General features: G+C 46.9%; 2 protein-coding genes across 7 annotated transcripts in view; one reads left to right on the plus strand and one right to left on the minus strand.

Annotated features, from left to right (window-relative positions):
* The window catches only part of abs (ATP-dependent RNA helicase abstrakt), a 227,432-nt gene extending 214,874 nt beyond the window's left edge, over window positions 1–12,558 (minus strand). The window contains exons 1-4 of the mRNA XM_075677274.1: window positions 12,435–12,558; window positions 11,276–11,365; window positions 5,881–6,040; window positions 3,680–3,754 (exon numbers count right to left, since the gene is read on the minus strand). Of these exons, the coding sequence (XP_075533389.1) occupies window positions 3,680–3,754; window positions 5,881–6,040; window positions 11,276–11,365; window positions 12,435–12,509 (400 nt within the window). The 5' untranslated portion in view covers window positions 12,510–12,558. The remainder of the gene's footprint in view (window positions 1–3,679; window positions 3,755–5,880; window positions 6,041–11,275; window positions 11,366–12,434) is intronic.
* Window positions 12,559–12,750: 192 nt separating this feature from the next.
* LOC142566349 (AP-5 complex subunit beta-1-like) overlaps window positions 12,751–24,365 on the plus strand; it is a 217,896-nt gene continuing 206,281 nt past the window's right edge. For 3 of the 6 annotated variants that reach the window (XM_075677268.1, XM_075677269.1, XM_075677271.1), the window contains exons 1-4: window positions 12,752–13,287; window positions 13,419–13,510; window positions 13,582–13,705; window positions 13,790–13,915. In XM_075677268.1, coding sequence (XP_075533383.1) covers window positions 13,177–13,287; window positions 13,419–13,510; window positions 13,582–13,705; window positions 13,790–13,915 — 453 coding nt within the window. In that variant the 5' untranslated portion in view covers window positions 12,752–13,176. Of the gene's footprint in view, window positions 13,288–13,418; window positions 13,511–13,581; window positions 13,706–13,789; window positions 13,916–24,365 lie in introns of all 6 variants that reach the window. The other 3 variants (XM_075677273.1, XM_075677272.1, XM_075677270.1) reach the window with 3 other exon arrangements.

The following is a 24,365-nucleotide window of genomic DNA, read 5'->3' on the forward strand; positions in this document are numbered from 1 at the left end:
ATGCTAACACGTGCCGTACACATGCCGATTATAGGCACAGTACTACCGCCATCCGCAACGCGGACGACGCGTGCCGACGCTGGTGTGAGGAGCTTGTTCAGTCGTCGTCGGAAGGCAGCACTCATAATAGAAAGATGTGCCCCTGTATCGATGAGTGCTGTGACAGGATAGCCATCAACGTCAACGTCAAGAAGGTTTTGGTTCATGTTTAACGTGAGCAGAGGATTTGAGGGCAGTGTCGACAATGCAGCTTCACCTCCAGAAGATGCAGTGCCTAGTTTTCCGGCTGGGCCCGGGAGGCGATAGGTGGCGAAGAGAAGCGGCGGGGTTGGGGCGAACGAGACCGACGGCGTTGAGGTGAGGGCGAGCGGCTGTAGCGGAGGTTCGGAGCAGGGGCATCAGCGGCAGTGGGTTCATGGCAGGTGGCATAGGGAACAGAAGGTCCAAAGGTGCGGGATTAAGTGGCGGCGTATGTCTGAGGAGGCGGTGGCCATCGGTTGCGGCAGTGACGAGTGACGTGGCCGATGCGACAGCAGTGGAAGCAGATTGGTCTGTCATCAGGGGTACGCCATTCGGACGGGTTGCGGCGAGATGTGGTAGGAAAGGACTCAGGGACGAAGAGGGCCGGTAGAGAACTGGGGAACGCTGGGTGTAGATGTTGAACACACGGAGTTCAGACCCATATTCTCAAATTCCTGCCTGACTACAGCCTGAATCATAGCAATCGTGGTTGCTGGCGGATCAGGAGGCGTTGTGGAGAAAGTTGGCGAACAGGCGGCCTCGAGCTCGCGGCGAACAATATGGGTGACGTCGTCACAGGTGGTGGCCTGACGCGGTCGACCCTCGCATGTCGACGTAGCAGCGGTGTTGGGTAGCCGCGTGATGTGGTACGTGATACGGCTGCTTTTGGCTTGTTCAAGGCAACGGCATTCTTTAACGATGGCGTCGATTGTCGAGACGTTGCCGAAAACAAGCAAATTGAAAGCGTCGTCAGCGATGCCTTTTAGAACATGGGACACTTTATCTGATTCAGACATAGCATCGTCAGCTTTGCAACATAGAGCCAAGACGTTGAAGGTGTATGAAACGCACGGCTCTGTAGATGTCTGAACACGAGACGCAATAGCCTTTCTCGCGGCAGCCTTGCAGCCAATGGGGTCGCCGAACAGTTCCCGTAGCTTTTCTTCGGAAGTGTCCCAACTGCTTCTCTCGTCGTCATGCGTCTGGTATCACACGCGTGGGGTGCCGCCAAGATAAAAGATGACATTGGCGAGCATAATTGTTGAGTCCCACCTGTTATTAGCGCTGGCATGTTCATATAGCTTGATCCATTCGTCAACGTCCTGTCCCTCCAGGCCAGAGAACACACCAGGGTCGCGATGGTGGGCAACCGTGACGATTGGAGCAGTCGAACCAGCCAAAGCTGTTGCAGAGGTGGGCTCGTCACCGGGAGGCATGGTGACAAACTCGATGTACCGACCACTCCGGAGTTCCGTGGCGAGGACGGGGATCGCTCACCTCCACCAGAATGTTACGTGTAGAAAGACACAGACGAAAGAGGCTATTTACAGGCTATTTACACTGGACTGGAGCCAGAGCGCCAGGCCGACATTCACTCACGCCAAGGGCAGAGACACACTTAGTCGTCGTTCTCGCGGCGGCTCGTCTCTAGGATATCTACCAATAATATTGTAATAATATCTTTAATTGTAAAACCAGGAACAACCTTCACCATTTTCCAATCAGCGGGCAACAGTCTGGGTGATACAGACTGTTTGGAAATTTGGCAGACAAGTATACTACAAGTGGAACAGAGTTCTTTAACAGCGTAGTGTTAAAGGGCCTCTCACCAGGCCCCACAGCAAATTTTGGTTATATGCTGGAAGTTGTTACGTGTCTTCTAGGGAGCGTTCAGCCGGAAAAATTTTTTCAAATCGGCTCATTAATAGCCGAGATAGAAATATTTCAGTGCTGCGAACTCATGATTTCAGAAGGCGAGCTCCACTGCATAGAGGGACACTCTCTCCACTCACCCCATCTACCCTCCGGCAAACGAAATTCCTTCTCTGCGTTCTCCCATACTGGACCTCGAGGATCGCGTGACGCATACATCACGGGTTCCGCCTTCATTTTTTTTCTCCTCATTTTTTTTTAACGGCGCTGCGCACTTCCGAGCTGTTCTGACGTCTCGTTTCGTGTAGCGCACGATATTGCACGCTGTGCACAAGGACACATGACTAGCAGTATAATTAAGTGCTACATGAATACTGAGGCAGAACGAGTGGATTGCAGAGCATGATCACGCGCTGGAACACGGTAGAAAATGGCATGGTTTAGGTACCTGAGCACGTGACTGCACAACCGTGGGAACAAGCAGACGAAACGGAAGTATATCTCTCTTGCTGTGGTGAGAAATAAAACAAAAACATACAGACATTCCGTTTGTGTGTTTTATTATTTCTTTAAACTTTAATTTGTCTATTGAAGCAACAGATTACACAAATAACAGATGCCGCCTTGAACAATTCTTGAAGTCATGTGTCACCACGAGCGACGTCAGACTGTGGACACGACTACGTAGGAGCAGGGACACGACTATGTCACCGTCCGGCTTGGAACGTGGTCACCGCGAGGGAAGGGAAAAACGGCATTCGGATTGAAATTTCAGACCTTTTCGTGGTGCGTAGCGATGTAATTCTTTGGAAACATGATTGTTAGTGCGCATTGTATGCTCTGCGCTTGTCAGCTGAAAATAGCCAGACCTGTTGAGGGGCCCTTTAATGCCATTAACAAGAACTAAGGGCTAGAGAGCAACCTTCTTTTTCTCATCACCTCTGGTTGTGAAATCGTTCTCCAGAAATTAAAACAAACAGGCCCTCTTTGCACAAAAAAAAAGAAACACAAATGACCAATATCAGCGCTTACACAATCTAAGGAAGGTTTTCAGCAAACACAATATGAATTTGCTTTCTCCCACCCCATGCAGATTGTTCATGGTGGGCAATCGCATGAAAAAGCATTATAAGTCCCAGTGCAAACTGCTATAGATGAGATACCACTAAGCTGTCGAAAAGTTTACATAGGTCAAATTGGTGTGTTCTAATAAGGGAGCATGGCAGCACAGCTATAGTGTGAAGAATGTGTACGGCAGTAAATTAACTGCTCATTAGTGTGCCTGCACGTGCTAGTTCGAAGAATGGTAAAATGTAGAAGAGAAGGGAAACCATGTAAGATAAGCTGGCAATAAATGTGTCAGTGCACTATCTCTTGGCCTGCAAGATAAAAGGTTTTTAGAAGTTGAACTGATAATGTCTTATACTTGCATATGCATGGTTAAGTGGGGCACAGACTACAAAAAGCTTATATTTTAAAGCTGCTAAATACACGAGAGAAGTAATATGTTCAAACATTGATAGATGCCATAAATAGAGGATGATAACACATCTGCAAAGGCTTTTCATGCTGAAAACCGAGAACAATGTGTTTGATTTGGCTTGTCAGAAGAGGCAACAGTAGTAAAGAATCAGTATTGTACCCTGGTGGTTGAGAGTATTCAGAGGATCTTTATTATCAGAAAATGAAAGTGTGAAAACAACAAATAAGGCTTACTTACTTTGGACCTTGTAATGGCTAAAGTTTGCAAAAGATACATAAGATTACAAGACCCAACATGTCTTACCTCTTCGTTCAGCTACACTCTCCAAGATTTTCTCTTCTTCCTTGAGCTGCTTTTCCAGTGCACTCTCTTTACGAGCTGCAAAGTAAATCATTAAAAAATTAGGACCACCGAAATGAGTGCAAATGCACACTAAAGGCAAGTGTGCTCATAACCTACTTGCACTGCCATTGCAAACACACAAGGCTAGCCGGAAATATGAGAAATTTTAGATGCAGTTTTATTTACATGTGCATATCTTTACACACAACCCAACAAACAGGTCTAACAAACTGCAAATTAGTTATGCTTCTCCGATCAACAGAGACCAATTTTTACAACAAATACATAATGCCACGAGCTAAAACATTAATAAAAATTTTGTTTCAAATCTTCAGTGCCGTAAGGCATTACAGAAGGAGGAGGGTACACAAAAAAATTGGTTTATCCCTCTTTCAATGGAACTGGACATAACACTTAATTAATTATAGGGTTTTACGTGCCAAAACCACTTTCTGATTATGAGGCATGCTGTAGGGGAGGACTCCCGGAAATTTTGGCCACCTGGGGTTCTTTTACGTGCACCTAAATCTAAGTACACGGCTGTTTTTGCATTACGCCTCCATCGAAATGTGGCCGCCGTGACCGGGATTCAATCCCGCGACCTTGTGCTCAGCAGCCCAACACCACTGGACATAAACAAATGTGAAACAGGCATTATTAAAACCAGTGGAAGATTCATTGCACAATCACAAATACAAGTCCATAAATGTGCATAGTCTTTTTATTAATTACAGTTTCGCTTGAAGGGTGAGGCAATGAGAGCGCTAGTAAGCAAGCAAGGCTTGTGTTGCTGCCCAGCATCAACAGCAGGCTACACATGGGTGCACTCGACGTGACGGCAGTCTGTATGTGATGAGAGCTCTGATAGCATTGTGTGCTCGCCCACGCACATGGTGAAAGTTGAGCTGCTGCAGTGCCAGTGATAACATACCAGGAACCACAACTGAGTTCGACAGCAAGATACTTCCAAGCACGGCCATCTTGGCTACCTTTCTAGTTGTCCATGGTGCCAGGAATATTGTGCACGAAATTAGGCAGTGATAAAATAAATTATAACCATTTATCCTCACTGCAACAAATAAAGGTCATCAAGAGAACAATTCCTTTAATAAAGCAATTCTTTCTAACCTTTGTATGCCTACTTTCCTAACCATTAGATAGACACAAAATGGCAAAATATGACCCCGAAGACATTTTTAAGCACTACCATCTTGACTACTCTCCTAAGTGTCCAGGCTGTCGGGCATATTGCCTGCAAAATTACTCAGTGATAAAATAAATGATAGCTAAATATCCTCATTGCAACAAATACATTTCTTGAAGAGCATAATTCCTTTAGTAAACAAACTGTTATAACTTTTTTATACCTACTTTCCTAACCATGCATCCCATATCTGCATAATGATGACTGTGTGATGTACATATACAGAGGGATTTTCGGTGGGCCCGGCATACAACTTCATGGTAGAAACAAGAAGTTTATCTGCAGATAGTTTATTGATAAGTTACATAGTACACTACGGATTGGAGCTTCTGACAAGGAAAGCACAAGAAGCACCCTCAAAACAACTTTCAATACAGCACAGGATACAATCAAAACAAAAGTAGGAAATGCACATTCTGGAATATAAACCATGTGGCCCACGCAAAGGTAAAAAGCAGAATGAGAAGTTTGAGCATTAGCCATGAGCAGTTTCAGTTCGAGCAGAATCTTGGTTTGAGCTGGTTGGTAGGTCATATTCAAATAAATTTATGCAGTAAAGTAGACAAGGATATAGAACACAAATGACAGGACAGGGATGTTTTTTTAACCGTTTCAGTTAATCATAATTCCAGGCACACACACACACAAAAAGGAAAGAAATTAAGAAACCACAAAAATTCATGTACTATGGCATTTATCAGACAAAAACCACTTCAGAGAAAAATAACGGATTGCTCAAGGTATGTTAGGCCACACACACGCATGTACGCAGATGCACGCACACACACTGACAGAAGAAATGCGCATATACAGCAGTCAAAATGATTATCGGGACTACCTTTTTTCACTATTGCACACAACACCCAACATCAAGCATATCATACACACCTGCTCTTCGCAAGTGATGATAAATGAACAAAGCACTGTTACCATGATGTCACAAAAGACATCTGCTCACCTTCAGCTTTCTTTTTGAGCTCTGTGTGTTGGTCAAGCAGACTGATGTTCGATTTACGGCCATATTCATCTCGCTGGTCATCATCTTCATCAGTAGCAGTGCTGGATTTGTCACGTTTTTCCTCCAACAAGATGGCATGTAAACGGCCCAGCCTGCCAAGCTGCATACAACAGTTTTTAGCTTGAGAGCTACAAAACCACCACAGTTGCAAGCAGACACAATACCAGAAGCTAGGTCAGTGCTATAACAGTTTGCAGGAAATTTCAATATAGGTGAGCTACTATATTTTTCATGTAGAGAAAACAAATTTTCAACAGATGGTGCTAGTTGTGCTTATTGAAGGATATTTTGTTCACATCACTCAAGTTTTTTGGCATGCTTTGCAATGATATTTATCAAAGTAGTGGTAACTCGGACAACTAAGAAAACTATAAATGTTGATTTACCTAGAAAAAAAAAAAACTTTTCAACCACACATGTTAAAAAATTTGTGTCAGTATTACCAGAAAGAAATCATAAATATTGTAACTTTCACACAAAATAATGTTCTCAAGGCAAAAAAAAAAAGAAAAGAGAGAGGGGGGGGGGGCTTTGATGGTTAAATGGACTGACCAATTTTTAAGAACCTAGCTTTTTATGGCGCAACGCAAAGGTCACCCTCAGTAGTTTTTACACCTGCAGCGGTTACTTTCAAAAGCGCATGGATATCTTGTAAGCAGAATTTTTCTATCTGAGCAGCCTCTGAAAAAGTACGAGTCCCTCTTCCAGCAACTCAGAAGTGAGAGCGATGTCGATAGCCTGCCTTGCAAATTGTGAAAGCCGCTTATTGTTCTGCTTTCACAGTAGTGAATGTAACTGTGGTTAACCACCTACATTTTGAAGTTTTCAACTACTTTTTAAAATAAATATCTGGCATAATAAGTTCACATTGATTTACAGGCCTTTCTTCTATTTGTACGGCACTTTTCCCCAAGTAGTTGCTTACATCATGGCTCTTTTGTCCCCACTGTCATTATTCTGTCGATAGACACGCCAAGCCAACTGATCAAAAACGAAGGTGAAGGCCGCACCACTGTTCTACTCACAACAACCCAAGGCCTACCTGCACATTGTTAGAAAATCTAATAACAGAAAGAAGTGTGCTGCATTTCAATACTAATATAAAGATCACAAACAACGTACACTAACACACGGTTACATGATAGGCCTCTTATGTATCTTGGTGTTTTTGCCGCATGGGGTGCCAAAGGTCATTTTTCGTGACTTTTAGTGAACTAAAAATATAAATCTACGTTTAATGAGAAAAACATGGCTCATTTTAGCTACTACATAGGCAATCTTTCCATCAGCATGGTTATTGCTATTCATGTTCTGAGTGGTTGTCTGGCCCTTTAACTAAAACTTTCTGATATATAGCTCAGCATGCATCCTACAAACAAGAGAAGCTACATAAGGGTATCATTCTTTAAATAATAATAATAATAATAATAATAATCATCATCATCAGCCTGGTTACGCCCACTGCAGGGCAAAGGCCTCTCCCATATTTCTCCAACAGCCCCGGTCATGTACTAATTGTGGCCATGCCGTCCCTGCAAACTTCTTAATCTCATCCGCCCACCTAACGTTCTGCCGCCCCCTGCTACGCTTCCCTTCCCTTGGAATCCAGTCCGTAACCCTTAATGACCAACGGTTATCTTCCCTCCTCATTACATGTCCTGCCCATGCCCATTTCTTTTTCTTGATTTCAACTAAGATGTCATTAACTCGCATTTGTTCCCTCACCCAATCTGCTCTTTTCTTATCCCTTAACGTTACACCTATCATTCTTCTTTCCATAGCTCGTTGCGTCGTCCTCAATTTGAGTAGAACCCTTTAAATAATAAAAATGCATATATCCATAGATAATTTGTCTTTTAATTTCATTTTACCATGAACATTTTGTTGCCATAGGCAAAGCATGGTCGACATAGCGATCACAGCAGCAGGTGCCTAAAATGCAATAGTTTGAATCCCTGGCAAAGTCACAGTATGTATAAAGGAGTGCACTTATTTCTGTCAACAGTTGGTTCACATCTGCAACATGAAGAGGAGCCCTCAGCACTAAGCTCACTCAAGGCTGGCTGGGGAGCTGTCCATATTTACACATCAAGGTGACACGTAAAATACGTGAACACAGACTGCCCATTAGTCCCTGGCAATTGTGGAGGGTGCACTAAATTTCCCTGTCCAATGGCAAGTGAACATGCGGGAAACAATTGAAGAAGCAAGGAATGTCGAGCAAGGGGTGGGGCAATTGTACGAGAGCTAGGGAGAAAACAAAAGACACAAAAAATTGACTCGCCAGTCCAGCCCTGCAAAAGTGGATGTCCAGCGAAGCTGTTGAAAACCACCACTACAACTGCTGAAAGGGGTATGCAATGCTCTATTGCTTTAGCGTAGTGGTAATTTTAACAGCACGCCACCGCAGGTCATATTGACATTTTTTTCCCCTTTGCCACTTTTCGTATTCACGCTGCTCCTTGGGAGTCATAACTATGCATTGCCTACCCTAGCGGTGATGCAACAACAATGAAATCAGTTGCAAGGCGATATACGAAAGGCCAGTGGCGTCACTCCACATGTTGCAAGCTGCCGCGACGACGGCAGCTTGCGCAACAGTAATCTTTCCCGGGAAACATATGCGGGGGGCGTTAAGTGCTTTGCATTGTTATCAGGAGTGCCTTATCATCAATTATGTGGTTTAGATGCTTATTTTGTGCTCGTTCTGTATTGAAATGAATGCTGTTCTGTATGCTGTATGCATGATTCCAAAGACTGTATGCACTTTTCGCTTCACTTTGCTGAGTGCTTGAAGCCCGTTTCACCTCCGCTGCAGGTTGGCCGGTATTTCACTACTTCCGGGATCGGCCCACATTTTTGCCCAAGGACGAAGACACAAAATATGCCAACCAACTAGAGGCTAACAGCGTTGCTGTAAAATTAGAGCTTGGCAGGATGGTTTTGACAGGCAGCAATATCCACAGTAACTTCTCTTTTTCTTCTTATTTAGCCGCCTTCCGCAGCTACACAATGATGAAATTTTGCTTAGGTTAGGTCACAAGAAAAGAGCAGATTGGGTGAGGGAACAAACGCGAGTTGATGATGTATGGGGTTTCATGGCGCAAGGGCCAGGAATGGCCAAAGAGCGCCATGTCTGTGGTAGTGGGTGTGCAGTGTAACTATGATTACTATGAAATTGGTGTGTCGTGGCTGTAAAGGGGCCTTAAAATATACGCTCTAAAGCGCGTAAAATCTGTGTAATAAAATTATGGCGATGACGTATGACTTGTACTATGAACATTTAGATGCATATAAAAAGAATGATATGATAGGTAAAATATATCAGATTATGAGAAATGCCAGAGCACTACTGCCTCCTTAGAGCCCTTGAAACACAAGGGCCCAGAGGCATGTGCTATTCAAAACAATTATCGCAGTGGCATCCTCTCGAGAGAGGAGGCGCTACGAATTCATGGGACTAATAACATGTAAGACCACATCTCTAAGATAACGTAGCACTTTGTCTGTATTAAAAAGTGGTTCTGGACCAAGGAGCATTGCAGGATGAAGAGGAATGTGCTGTCGGTATGCTAATGAAAAATGTCTCTTTCTCTCAGATTCGGCTTCCCGACACTCCAGGAGGACGTGGAGTACGGTCAGCCTCTCTCCGCATCTACCACAGGTTGGAGGCTCACTTCCGGTGAATAGAAAATTATGGGTGCCAAACGTGTGTCCTATTCTGAGACGACAGAATAGGACATCTGTTCGGCGTGATTTTGCAATAGGGGGCCAGAATCCTAACTGTGGTTTTATCAGGTGGAGCTTGTTATCCGTTTCCGCGTCCCACATGCGTTGCCAGTGGTCTCGCAATCTCCTTCGCAAGAAAGGTCTCAGATCTGTGACAGGCACCGCAGCGGTAGGGTTAACAGCTTGCGATGCGATTGACGTGGCCATCTCGTCCGCCAGAACGTTACCCTCGATGCTCCTATGGCCAGGCACCCAACATATAATGATACGCTGGTTAGATATGTACGCTTTACACAAGACGGTGTAGAGTTCACTAAATACAGGATTTTTGTGTGTATAGACTGACATCAAGGCCTTTACGACGCTTAGGGAGTCTGTATAGATCGCTGCTTTTGGAAGTTTTGATTTTCTTATATGCTTCACAGCAGAGAGTAATGCGTAGGCCTCAGCCGTAAATATGCTTGTTTCCGGATGCAGTACGTCGGATTCCGAGAGAGATGGGCCGACGGCTGCATAGGATACCCCGGCATTTGACTGCGAAGCGTCTGTGTAGAACTCTGCACAGGAATGCTTGTGCTGGAGTTCTAGGAAATGCATTCTGATTTCGGCCTCAGGAGCGTGCTTTGTAACTTGAATGAAAGATGTATTCACGCTGCTCATATTCACGCTGCTCCTTGGGAGTCATAACTATGCATTGCCTACCCTAGCGGTGATGCAACAACAATGAAATCAGTTGCAAGGCGATATACGAAAGGCCAGTGGCGTCACTCCACATGTTGCAAGCTGCCGCGACGACGGCAGCTTGCGCAACAGTAATCTTTACCGGGAAACATATGCGGGGGGCGTTAAGTGCTTTGCATTGTTATCAGGAGTGCCTTATCATCAATTATGAGGTTTAGATGCTTATTTTATGCTCGTTCTGTATTGAAATGAATGCTGTTCTGTATGCTGTATGCATGATTCCAAAGACTGTATGCACTTTTCGCTTCACTTTGCTGAGTGCTTGAAGCCCGTTTCACCTCCGCTGCAGGTTGGCCGGTATTTCACTACTTCCGGGATCGGCCCACATTTTTGCCCACGGACGAAGACACAAAATATGCCAACCAACTAGAGGCTAACAACGTTGCTGTAAAATTAGAGCTTGGCAGGATGGTTTTGACAGGCAGCAATATCCACAGTAACTTCTCTTTTTCTTCTTATTTAGCCGCCTTCCGCAGCTACACAATGATGAAATTTTGCTTAGGTTAGGTCACAAGAAAAGAGCAGATTGGGTGAGGGAACAAACGCGAGTTAATGACATCTTAGTTGAAATCAAGAAAAAGAAATGGGCATGGGCAGGACATGTAATGAGGAGGGAAGATAACCGATGGTCATTAAGGGTTACGGACTGGATCCCAAGGGAAGGGAAGCGTAGCAGAGGGCAGCAGAAAGTTAGGTGGGCGGATGAGATTCAGAAGTTTGCAGGCATGGCATGGCCACAATTAGTACATGACCGGGGTTGTTGGAGAAGTATGGGAGAGGCCTTTGCCCTGCAGTGGGCGTAACCAGGCTGATGATGATGATGAGGTCACAAGAATGTGAAAATAATAAAAGTAGCAGGACATGCCTGTTGCTTCCGTCGCTCCTTGAGCGGTACATACGGTGTATAATCATTGTCAGAGTCACTACTGCTCTTGCTTTCTTCTTTCCGAAATCCCTGAAAAAGCAGGCCAAAAGATAAAATTAAATTACCTATAGAAATTTATACTTTCTGCTGCTTTGTTCAAATCTAAGCTGATCCCACGACTACTTACACCATAAAATTCACTGACCTATGCCGAATGAATGAGTACAAGCACACATCCAATGATACTATTGCAGTCTTCCCAATACAACAATGTTTCAAGATAGTTAGCTGTTGGGCCAGTTGGTATATGTTATTTAAAACAAAAACAGCGCAGCTTTTGTCCTAAGGAATGTTTGCTTTAAGCGCCAAACAGTTCAATGTTCGAAATTTCGAGATTAAAAATAACACATAGAATGCGCGGGAAAAAGTGTTGCAGTTTATGCGCATGTTTTTTGCGCTGTTTCCACGCATCCTAAAATGAACCAACTTGCTCAACGTTGTACCCGTTTGCAGAAAATGGTACTGCCACACAAGTCCGCTAATGGCCAAAAACATTGCTTGCACTCATCTTTCTTTTTATGGTAAGACAGCAGCGTTACAAGCAGTGGAGCTTATAATCCAATGCATATTTAATAGGGGTGTCACAGGACACACTTTAGATGGCGACTGGCTTCCTTGCTCAATCTGCGGAAGGGAGTCAATAACGGCAGAAAATTTTGATAGATCGGGCTCGATCGCAATCGAAAGTGGCCGTGCGACACAGTGCCCTTACAGCTAGACGCCCAGCATTGTGCAGCACACACACAGTAAGAAAGAGTAAACAAATGCACTATCAGTAAAATGACATGAAATGAGCGTCGAAGGTACTAAAGAAATGGCAGTTTAAGCGTGGGCGCAGCGGGAAAACGGGCTGACTCTGCATATACACAATTAGCAATTGCAGCCAACTTCGGCAAAAATTAAGAAAATAAACTATTGGGACGATCGATCAAAGAAACAGGCCAGCTAAGGAAGGCTATCCGTGTTGCGAGCAGATGACACTATCATGGTTTACTTAGTTTGCTTCCCACACCGCGAAGCTGGCGTCCCACGCGCTGCAGAAGAAGTCTTATCAAAACTTCGGCAGCATATGTAACTACTCATACAGTGCTCAACGTACTTTTCTCGACGTGGGTTGCACATTTTCGCTTTGAGAGTCTGTGTTCCCAACGGCACTCTCAACCTTGCCATCCATTTTACAACGTGACACCGATGACGATGCGAGCAGCTTGATCAATGGTGTGCACCATGGCGACCATGGTTGTGCACATCGAACAGCATCCTCGAGTAACAAAAACTAATCTCAAAGGTCGTGCTTTTGCGTAATGAGAAAAAAAATGTTGAGTGCTTAAAAAACGTTATGATCCAAATTGCACAGAACAGCGTCGGCTGTCGTTTTCTGTTTATAGAATCCGGTCTCAAAGGCCATTGTAGCCAAGGTGAACGGCGTTTTGCAGACGACGCTCACCATGGAAGTTTTCCCGTTTTCCGACACCGCGGGCGTTTCCAGAGGATGTGTCAAAGCTCCCTAACCTCTTCTACAATGAACATTTGTTGCGAGCACTCCATAGTGACGTGTTTTCCAGCTTCTGTCGAATTTGTTTGATTATCTCTGCTGTCAGACCGAGCAAGTATCATTCAAGGCACAGCGCCGTGAAAGTGTTTCAGAATACACTGAAACCGCCGACTAGAAACTGGTGCTGGACTAAAAGAGCGGGCACACGCAACAGAAGGCCCATCGTGGCATGTCTTGGCTGGCGAACTGACTCGGCGGCGACGCAAGGACGAGGCGGACCGATGGTTGCCTCAGTTGTTTCTTTTCACTGCAGCTGGTCGCTGGGCTAAGGTAACGCTAAAGTGTCATGGATCAGCAAGGATGTTTCTCGAATCTGGCGAAGCTCCGGCAAGAGCTGTATGCTGACTCTGGTAATGAAGCCATTACTGTTGGACTACACTACTCGGACGTCGTCAAGGTGGGTGTTGCATAGCTTTTAGCTCACCTTTATCATACTTCATTGATACACGGAGTCAGAACGGGGTCAAAATTTGGGGCGAAAGCGCCACTTGGGTCATGTAGCACATTTCTCTCCCTCGCGATGTCAAGGTTCTTGTCGACGATCGTCAGGACGAAGGCTGTCAAATTGCACTGTTGGTAATGCTCCAGGATGCAGGAAGCTGCTATCAGTCAAAAGAAACGTAAGTGATATTCCTACCTTGACATACCTAAGTGCTACGTTAAGGTGCAAGCTCTGCATATCATTTTCTAGGGCCTACGATGCCGTGGAGTCGCTGAAAAGTGCCTTTGGTGCCTTGAAAAGAACAACTAGGTACAATGTTCAAAGCCAAACTTTAATCACCATGACGACCATTATTCTGTCTCATCAATCTGAGGTAAGCAAGGCGCTGTCACTGGCATTCGTTGATTCAACTGTCATTCTGTAGTTTCATGTTTTTATTTCTTTGTTTCTTTTTCAGGATTATGCTCAGTTATATGAACTGGTGGAACTTCTTGTTGAGAATGTTGTTCAAGTGAAACGAAACCATCCTTTGGTTCGAGCAGCTGGCTGCAGTTGTCTTAGAGAAATCGAGATATTCCATCCGGTAAATAGTCTTGTTTTCATACACTCTACTGTGCTAGAATATTGCTGTGATGTCACTTAACTCAGGAACCAAGAGCACTGGCCAAGAGGAAAAGGGACCAGTGCGGTTTTTAATGCCACATATGAACAATTGTTGGCGTTTTCTGAAAATGTCAGTATGTGTTGTTATCAGGGGCACTACAGATGCAGTGCAACCTTTGCCCTCTTCCAAAACAAGCACTCTCTCAATGCACAATCCAAGCTTGTGTGCGCATATATACATACTACTCATCACAACTCACATATATGGGTAGTGTGCTGCCTATGGAGGTAGAGTTACTGTATATGGCTCCCACAGGGAGCCAGAGTTGGACTACTGTTTTTTATGTGCCGCTCCGTTGCCATTCGCCAAGTGCAGTCACATGGAAATCCGAAATGTTGCAGAGAGGCCATCCCAACAGTGGTAATATGGCAGCACCTAGACATTGCCGACCACCTGCTTCAATCTAAATTCTTGTTTGTCACTGGCGTTCCGCCCTGTCAGCAAGAAACAAGCAGCAACATTCGTCATCGCTAAGTCTCGTGTCAAGCTGAGGTCAATTCATTAGGTATGTTTTGTCGTAATTATTGAGATCAGCTGTTATGCCGCTAGCACCTTAAATTTCTACAGGCCATCAGCAGTTACGAAAACAGTCTTTTCGCGATCTCGTTCATTAACTTTATCTTATTATTAACTTATTATCTTATCTTAAAATTAATTATTAACATTAATCTGCCAGTATCCACTGCGTAAATCCATTGAGAAGAAGTATCGGGCATGTCAGACATGGCACCCAGCCGTAAACCTGGTTCGATTTCTAGTTAGCAGATGGCGCCACAACACTAGCATTGGTGATGCATTGACAATGCGGAAAGCTGTAAAAGCCTAATTGTTGACTTCATCATTAATTTGCTACCCCGCTCTAGCATGGTACGTGATGACGGTAGCGAGCAAGCGCAAAGTAGATGCCGAGCAGACGCTGTGGTGCAGATGAACATTTGTAAGGGCTTTTGCTCGTACTACTTGCTAAGGAGACTGCAAGGTAACTACAGGGGAAGCGCATAGGCAAAGCAAAGCCCTGCTGTTGCATGCATTTAAATGCAGCTTATGGTTACGGCGTCAAAACATTTTTTGTGTCAATCCACCAACCATGCAGCATGTAGCATGATGGCAAGCAGACAACGCGGCGTGGATGTGCGCATCTCGAGGGGCATTCAGCCTTATTGTTGGCTAAGAATTCGTGTAGCTTCTACAGTGCTAGGGAGGTATTCTGTAAGAGTCCACTTAGTGGACATGTTCATTTTGTCTGCTGTTGAAGTTTTGATTGGCTAGGCTGGGCTACGCATCCGCAGTAACTAGGCACCACAGCCAATCAACACTTCAGCTGCAGACGAAATGGGCATGTCCTCTAGGTGGACTCTTACAGAATACCTCCCCTGCAACCAGCTCGTGAGATGGATCTCTTCTGTAATACCTTTGTTGTCTTGAGGGTATAATGAATTAAATGTACGAACGCGAGGTGGCTTCACTGCACAAAAGTGGATTGCAAGATGGCGGATCTATGCCCAACTCTGGCTCCCTGCAGGAGCCATATACAGTAACTATATAGGGAGGCACCACTGGCACCTAGCGAGTGCTTTTGAAAGCATGCTCGGAAGCAGTAGCAGACGATAGCCCTTTGGAGCAAGGACGACTGAAGTTCGCGACTACAATTTCTTCTTGTCTCCTTGTTCAGTTGCCACACTGCTTGTGCGCTGACAGCTGCAGGAAAGGCATGGGCCTCTATGAAAATAAACAGGTGGATGATGTTAGCGAAGTTTGGGACAATACAGCCCATGCATGTGCCAGGTGTATCCCATAGAAAAGTGTAATGAAGCTCAGTTGTGAAGTGAAGCACATGTTAAGGAGCTGTTTCATTTTGTTGACTAATGCAGTGTCTCGATTGTTTTTTGTTTTCTTTTAATTATACCATGCCTCCTTATTGTTTCTGTACCTCAATAATAAGCAGACGTCGTTGGTGCAGACTTATATCTCAAATGACTCCACACAGCATGATGCCGGCACACATTGTAGTGATCAATTGCTACCGCTGAATACACATGACATCACCGAATAACTGCCTTGAAAGTCGCCTCATGAAGAGCCATTTTGAAATTGTTAATGTAAATGCGTACCATTGTTAACGAGCTCGCCAAAAGCGTGGGTAAATACAAGCATGGGTTAGTGCTTGTGGGGTTCTCACCCTTACTTTGGGACAAAGGAACAACAGAGTAGTGCAAACAATCACAAGGGCATTTATTGCACCTTTCATAGATTAATGCCTGCTAAGCCGAGTTGCTATCCACAAAACATGCCAATGGGCGCGCGACAAATCTAGAAAGTCCGACTCACCGTGACCGGATAGCGAGCGAATATGTTCGCCCCCATGCTGCATCCCAACGCCTGGTCGTTCGCGCGTACGGTCACGCGAACGGTGGCGCTTTCGAACGAGGCCTCACGAGACGGTCTCGCAGACCATGAATCGGCGCCCGCGCGGAACGTCTGCGCCGCTTGACGATCTCGAACCAAAGAGGCAGCATGTTCTCCCCTGCGCCCCCAAGTAACCCTGCCGTGAGGCGGCTTTAGCAGCGCAACACTCGCGCCATCGTATTGCGCTTCAACCACGCCGACCGCCGCGGGCCCCATGCCACGCGGCGAAGCCGCACTGCAGGAGATGGAAGCTTTGCGGGAAAAACAACATATCAGGGGACGCGTGAGAGTCGCACAGCCCCGCATCCCCCCAACCTTAAATCACTACTTATTTCGGCGAAACATGTTATACGGTCTAACATCAACCCGTGCTTCGCGAACAAGATAGTACATGCAACAGTAGCCGCGCTGAGGAAATGTCCACACGCTGTCCATAGCATGCGAGCCGACATTGTCCTTGGGTACACCGCTGGCGTCCGCCGGTCACAGCAGCAGCTTTGCAGACTCGACGGCACGATTCCAGGCCAGGACTCCGGAAACGGCGACGCAGTAGTCTCAACGAGCAAGCGTCGCTCGCGCCGACGCGCCCTGCTGGCGAGAGCCACAGTAGCTGTCGGTGACCGCCGGCTCTTTTCTCCGCCGCCGTGAGTTGCGAGCTGGATACAGGCGGCCGCCGAATTAAGTCGCTGCACCGAACTGGCCACAGCATCACCATCGCCCGGGGTGGCTCGATCGTCCGGGGCAGCAGCGCAGACGATGTGCAGGTGACAGCCAACCAGGGGCGGCCCCACTCACGCTGCGTACACTCAACACACTCGGCAAACACTAAAGTAGTGCAAGGGAGAGGAAGTCTGCATGCGCATCGCCCACGTGGTACGATGTTCAACTCGGCTAGCAAAAGATTGGGCGGCTACTCAGATGCTAAGTTCACGTGAACGAAGCTCGCTTCCTTGAGTCGAACGAGTAATTTCAATTCGTGCGAGGCTAACTAAAATGAGGGGAGCAAAGTGCAACACCTCAACGCCACGGTCCACCAGGTTGTGTCCCTCCACGTGCGACAGGCAGCTTCGTAAAGCCTTAGGCCTAAAGCGTCGCTACCCTGACAACAACTGGCATCCAAAAAACAACACCCAAAATGGGCGCAAAACAGGCAGCCGCGAGGAGACGTCAGCTCTGTTATATGGTCCTACCCCGCTCGCTGCACACAGCATCCGAGTTGAGGGCGCCCACCGTCCCAGACGGTGTCGGAGCACCCGGTGCCAGGCCGCAATACCAGTCAGCCCGTAGTGGCACCCGTGGCCCGCGGCCACCCGGCTCCCAGAGCTGCAACTTCATCAGAGTCAAAGAGATAGAAGAAGCTATTTACATAAGAAATTCGGACCACCCACGAGGCTTCCGTACTCACTCGCTTCAGGCTTGCCAATGCTCCGCGGGCACTAAGCCTCGCTCTTCCAGGATGCAGACCACGTGGCTCTCATACCAACGAATGTTATTATAAAAAAAAAAACACTTGCGAAAAGGCTTAGCGTGTTGACAAGTTCAAATACACTACAGCCACCGTCGCCTCGCTCAAGAAAGCACGCCGCCAACGCTAGCGATCAAAATCCACGCTAGCCCTACGCTTCGGTTCAAACAAAGGTCTCGAACGAAGCAAAACTGTTAAATCTATCGTCCGATGCCCCAAGAGGTCCACGTTGGGCACCCAGGTGTAGGGTTGTCACCCGTACTCTTGGGACAAATGAACGACAACACAGTAGTGCAAACAATCACAAGGGCATTTATTGCACCTTTCATAGATCAATGCCTGCTAAGCCGAGTTGCTATCCACAAAACATGCCGATGGGCGCGCGACAAATCTAGGAAGTCTGACTCACCGCGACCGGATAGCGAGCGAATATGTTCGCCCCCATGCTGCATCCCAACGCCTGGTCGTTCGCGCGTACGGTCACGCGAACGGTGGCACGTTCGAACGAGGCCTCACGAGACGGTCTCGCAGACCATGGATCGGCGCACGCGCGGAACGCCTGCGCCGCTTGACGACGAACCAAAGAGGCAGCGTGTTCTCCCCTGCGCCCCCAAGTAACCCTGCCGTGAGGCGGCGTTAGCAGCGCAACACTCGCGCCATCTCTCGTATTCCGCTTCAACCACACCGACCGCCGCGGGCCCCAGGCCACGCGGCGAAGCCGCATTGCAGGAGACGGAAGCTTTGCGGGAAAAACAACATATCAGGGGGCGCGTGAGAGTCGCGCATCCCCACATGCTGCACCGCCAATGCAATTCAGCTGCATACATTCTGCAATTCATGATCCCCAGACTGACTATAGAGTCTCTCTAAGAGTATGTTTATCTTGGTCAATTACTCACAGGGGACCTTGATCATGAGAAGGAAATTTACAGAAGACTAAAGATGGGTTGGAGTGCATATGGCTGGCATTACCAAATCCTACCATTGTCATTAAAAAGAAAAGTGCACAATCATTGCATTCTACCGGTGCTAACATATGGGGCAGAAACTTGGCAGTTGGCAAAGAAGCTTCAATAAATTCCATTAACCAATTCTGGGGTTTTACGTGGCGAAACCACGATCTGATTATGAGGCATGCCGTAGTGGGGGACTCCAGAAATTTGGACCACCTGGGGTTCTTTAAAATGCTCCTAAATCTAAGTACACAAGTGTTTTCGCATTTCGCCCCATCAAAATGCGGCTGCCGTGGCCGGGATTCGATCCCGCGACCTTGTGCTTAGCAGCCCAGCACCGTAGCCACTAAGCAACCATGGCGGGTACAAAAAAGCTTGAGAACAAGTTAAAAATCACGCAAAGATCAGTGGAATGAAGAATTTTAGGCGTAGCTTGAGAGACAGGAAGAGAGTATGTGGATCAGAGATTAAACGGGGATAGCTGATATAGTCTCATTACTATATATATGACAAAAACTATCAAGTTTAATCTAATGGAAGCAGACAGGTCCTGTCCGACATCCTCACTGAGAGTGCGTTGTCGTCGGCTTCAGCTTCTGCAGAAGCGGCAAACCACAGCACAGTACATAGCCACAATACACAATACAATACACAGCCAGACCACAATACACAGCCAGCTGTTATGCTCGCGGTTTTACCCCCTTTTCAGAAAGCATCATCTCGATGCTTCAAATGAAAAACAGTGAAAAAAAAAAAAACAAATAAAGCACATACACGGCAACACAGATAAAATTTGTGAAGAGGAAAGTGTCACACAAGCGGGATGAAGGCAAGTGGAAGTGAGAATGGCCTCGTCAACGTGAGTGGTACAGTTTCATCCTAGAAACATGGACAACATCCGTAGGCTTCACGTGACGGGATCGCCGACCCGTGTCTTCAGGGAGAACTTTGTAGTTCACTTCGCTGAGGCGACGGAGGACTCTGTAGGGGATGAAGTAGCGGCGCAGTAACTTTTCCAACCGGCCTAGTTGGCCAGTCGGTGTCCATACCCAAACTTGATCACCGGGTTGGTAGACAACGTCGCGATGGCGAGCGTTATTCCTCTGGGAGTCTATGGATTGCTGATTCCGGATTTGCTTGCATACAAACTTGCAAGCTGCGCCTGCAAGCAGGGTAAATTCCTCCACGTCAATGGTAATGTCGTATTGTTTGGGGAGGGGCATGGCATCCAGCATGGTGGTTGCCTCACGGCCGTGGAGCAAAGGGAAAGGAGTGAACTCAGTAGCTTCTTGAACAGCAGTGTTGTATGTGAATGTAACTTAAGGCAAAACATCGTCCCAGTTGTTGTGTTTGCTGTCGACATACATGGAAAGCATGTCAGTGACTGTCTCATTTAACCTCTCCGTAAGACCGTTGGTCTGAGGATGATGTGCGACAAGCTGTACCACTAAGCATCATGACGTCTTGCATCATCTAAGCTGTGAAAGCTGCACCACGATCTGTAATTACTACTGCTAGTGCACCATGCTAGAGGACTACGTTGTGGATGAAAAAGTGCGTAACGTCACTGGCAGTGGCTCACTAGAAGGCTCCAGTTTCGCAGTATCGTGTCAGGTAATCATTCATAACCACGATCCAGCAATTGCCAGCAAAAGACTTAGGGAAGGGCCCAAGCAAGTTCATGCCAATTTGTTAATATGGTTGTGTTCGTGGTGTAACAGGCTTCAGGAAACCGGCTGGGTGCTGAGGTGAAGTCTTTCGGTGCTGGCAGTTGTAGCAAGTTTTCACGTAATGCTTGACTTCCTCAGCAAGCTTAGTAGGCCAGTAGTAGCATTGTCGAATTCTGGCCAAGGTGCGCGTGAATCCCAAATGGCCTGAAGAGGGCACGTTGTGGCAGGCAGACAGAATATCGGCACGCAGCGTGGATGCAACAACAAGGAGATGTCCAGTCGCTGAACTGTAGAAATTCTTTTTATACAAGACATTGTTGCGGAGACAGAACGAAGATGGTGAACACGTGAATGTTCGTGGAGGATGCAAACTTTGGCCTTCAAGATAGTAGATAAGTTGCCCAAGTTCTAAATCGTCCTGCTGTTGCCAAGCCAAGTCAGATATATTGACAGCGCAAAGGAAATGACCATCATCATCAGCATCACTTGACACCGTTGCAAGTGGAGCGCGCAAAAGACAGTCAGCGTCAGCATGACTCCGTCCAGACTTGTAGACGATTGTTACATCGAATTCTTGAAGATGAAGGCTCCACTTGGCAAGACATCCTGAAGGGTCCTTAAGATTGGCTAGCCAACAAAGGGCATGATTGTTGGTAACCACTCTGAATGAACGACCGTATAAATATGGTAGAAACTTACCTATCGCCCAGAAGACAGGTAAGCATTCCTTTTCAGTGGTAGAGTAGTTCGTTTCTGCAGAGGTAAAGGTGCAGCTAGTGTAAGCAATAGCACATTCAACGCATCTTGCCACTGCACGAGGACTGCACCGAGGCCGATGTCGCTAGCATCAGTGTGCAGTTCAGAGTCGGCATCTTCATCAAAGTGTCCAAGTAAGAGTGGTGTCTGGAGGCGCCGCTCAAGCTCGGAGGAGGCGGCTCTCTGCTCCAGACCCCAAGCAAACGGGATATCCTCCTTTGTTAAACAACTGAGGGGTTCTGCGATCTTGTAAAAATGGTCCACAAAGCGTCTGTAGTATGAGCAGAGGCCCAAGAAGCGGCGCACATCACGTTTGTTGGCTGGTGTTGAAAATGTGGCAACAGCCATACTCTTTTCTTGGTCTGGCTGAACATCTTCATTACTAACAACGTGGCCTGGGAACTTCAGTTCCTGATAACCAAAATGGCATTTCTCAGGTTTTAATGACAGGCTTCCAGATCAAATTGCAAGAAACACGGACTGAAGTCACTGCAAGTGTTGTTCAAATGTCTGAGATAAAACGAGGTCATCTAAATAGATCAGACATGATTCCCACTTAATACCTGACAGTACGGCGTCCATCATCCTTTGAAAGGTTGCGAGAGCTGAGCATAATCCGAAGGGCAGCACCTTAAATTCCTACAGGCAGTCAGGAGTTACGAAAACAGTCTTTTCGCGATCTCGTTCATCAACTTCTATCTGCCAGTATCCATTGTGTAAATCCATTGAGAAGTATCGGGCATGTCGAAGACGTTCTAGAGAGTCATTTATGCGGGGAAGAGAGTAGACATCTTTTTTCATCACCCTGTTCAGTTTGTGGTAATCCATGCAAAACTGAAGAGTGCCATCCTTCTTCTCGACGAGTACAACGGGCGTAGCCCATGGGCTGGTTGAGGGTTGAATTACACCATCGTCTAGCATTTGCTTCACTTGACAACGAATCGCCTCTTGCTCCTTTTGTGATACTCGGTAGGCGTGCTGACGCACGGACCGTTTGGTCTGGTCCGTTATGATACGGTGCTTCGCGATGGGGGTCTGTGTTACTATTGACGTGGATGCGAAACAATCACTGAATATGCATAAAATACTTTGTATTCGCTCTTTCTGTGTGGTTGACAGCTCAGGATTTACATCGACTGTACTGACAACCACGGTGTCGCTCTTGGTGGTTGCAGAAAGCTCAGCAGGCGTAGGACCTATTGCATCCCTAATATCTTCAAAGTGAGCAATGGCCGTTCGCTTTGCCAGATGTTAGTACTCGCCGCTGAAGTTCGTCACTAAAAGCTCAGTCATTCGGCGGTTCAGTTGAATAATGCCGTGGGCGACACAGACTTGCTGAGCCAAGAGCACCGAAGTTTTCCTTCAGCGATGCTGCTACTATTATGGTCGCTTTCAACAGTTACGAACATACTAGTTCGCGGCGGGTGTGTCACAGTGTCATCAACAACACGCAGTGCTGTCTTACGCGTATTACTATCTTGCAGTACCGGGGCATAGTTGTTGGATAACATTATAATCAGCTCCCGAAGGTCGATAACAGCACCGTGTTCGTGAAGAAAATCCATCCCAAGGATGACTTTCCGCGAGCATTCACGCAACACAATAAACGAAGCAACGTACATTGACTGACGGATTTGGAGCCTGGCTGGGCATCTCCCACTCGGCATCAAGAGATGACCACCTGCTGTCCAAAGGCTTGGTCCGTGCCATGGCATTATGACTTTTCTCACTTCAGCAGCTAGTTCAGCACTCATGACAGAATAATCGGCACCAGTGTACACGAAGGCAGTGACTAGGTAGTTGTTGAATGAAGATGCCTGTGGAAACACTTTTGTAGTCGATGCCATGCGGCGGTGAAAGGGAATCTCTGGCACTCGGCTGGCGTATTGGGGGAGGAGAATGTTTTATAGATCCGTCAACAGCGGCCCCACTCCCAGAGGTCGCTGCTCCTAGTTTCCCCGACGTGGGCTTGGGGACCTAATGGATCTCTGCCCCTAATGCCATCAGTGAATGGCAAGTGTTGGCCAGGTGATGTAGAACGTCGAGGAGATGGAGAGTGGGACTGGCATTGCGGTAGAGCCGGGGACTGCTGGCTCTCCAAGTACTTGACAATAGCTCGGGGATGCTCACCATCACGGGGTCGATATGCGTCCGGGCAAAACCCAGGAAGGCCCATCTGATGGTACGTGCACTCATGATATAGGTGACCTGTTTCATCGCAATGGTAGCAGAGTGGCTGATTGCTGAAGTGCGCCAAGCACTGGATTTCCGGAAGGCTTGACTTGGGCTTGCGGGAGGCAGAGGGCTCGAAAAGTACTGAGGGCTCGAGGAGTGCTATGCCATCTGTTGCATGGGAGGGTGGGACAGATAGCCGACTACCGGCATAGGAGATCTTCAGGCTTCGGCATATGTCAGGAGAGAGACTGCAACTGGCAGTGCGACCAGTGGACGTACCAGCTGCCTGGCCTCTTCGCGAACCTCATCACTTAAAGCAGTGACATGGGTTTGAGGAGACATTGCATGAACTTGTTGCAACTTCTCGCGTACAATACTGCGCACGAGCTCCCTTAGGGTTGTCAAATCAGGGGTGGCCATGGACGACGAGAGAGATGTGAAGTTCCCTGGGCGCCTGTACTGCGATGACTGCTGCCGTAGCATACTCTCCATTGTTGTTGTGTCTTTTAGGAATTCATCTATGGTATGTGGTGGGTTGCGCACTATACCTGTGAACAACTGCTCTTTCACGCCCCGCATCAACAAGCGCACTTTCTTTTCTTCTGCAATTCCGGGATCAGCACACCGGAACAGCTGCGATATGTCCTCAATGAACATGGTGACACTCTCATTTGGTCTTTGATTCCTGGAAATGAGAGCACGTTCTGCTTGCTCCTTCTGGTCTGAACTTCCGTAGGTATTTTGCAGCTGGCTGCAAAATTCTTGCCAGGTCGTCAAACTAGCTTCATGGTTTTCGGACCAGATGCGCACCAAATCCTCGGGGCCGAAGTAGACATACCGGAACGTCCGGTGGTCATCCCATTCATTGACACTGGCAACTAACTCTATTGTAGTGGTCTAGCCAGTCCTCAACGTTCTCGAATCCCTCATCGTGAAAGGACCTT

Source organism: Dermacentor variabilis, unplaced genomic scaffold (assembly GCF_050947875.1).
Source record: "Dermacentor variabilis isolate Ectoservices unplaced genomic scaffold, ASM5094787v1 scaffold_12, whole genome shotgun sequence".
NCBI classification, from domain to species: Eukaryota; Metazoa; Arthropoda; class Arachnida; order Ixodida; family Ixodidae; genus Dermacentor; species Dermacentor variabilis.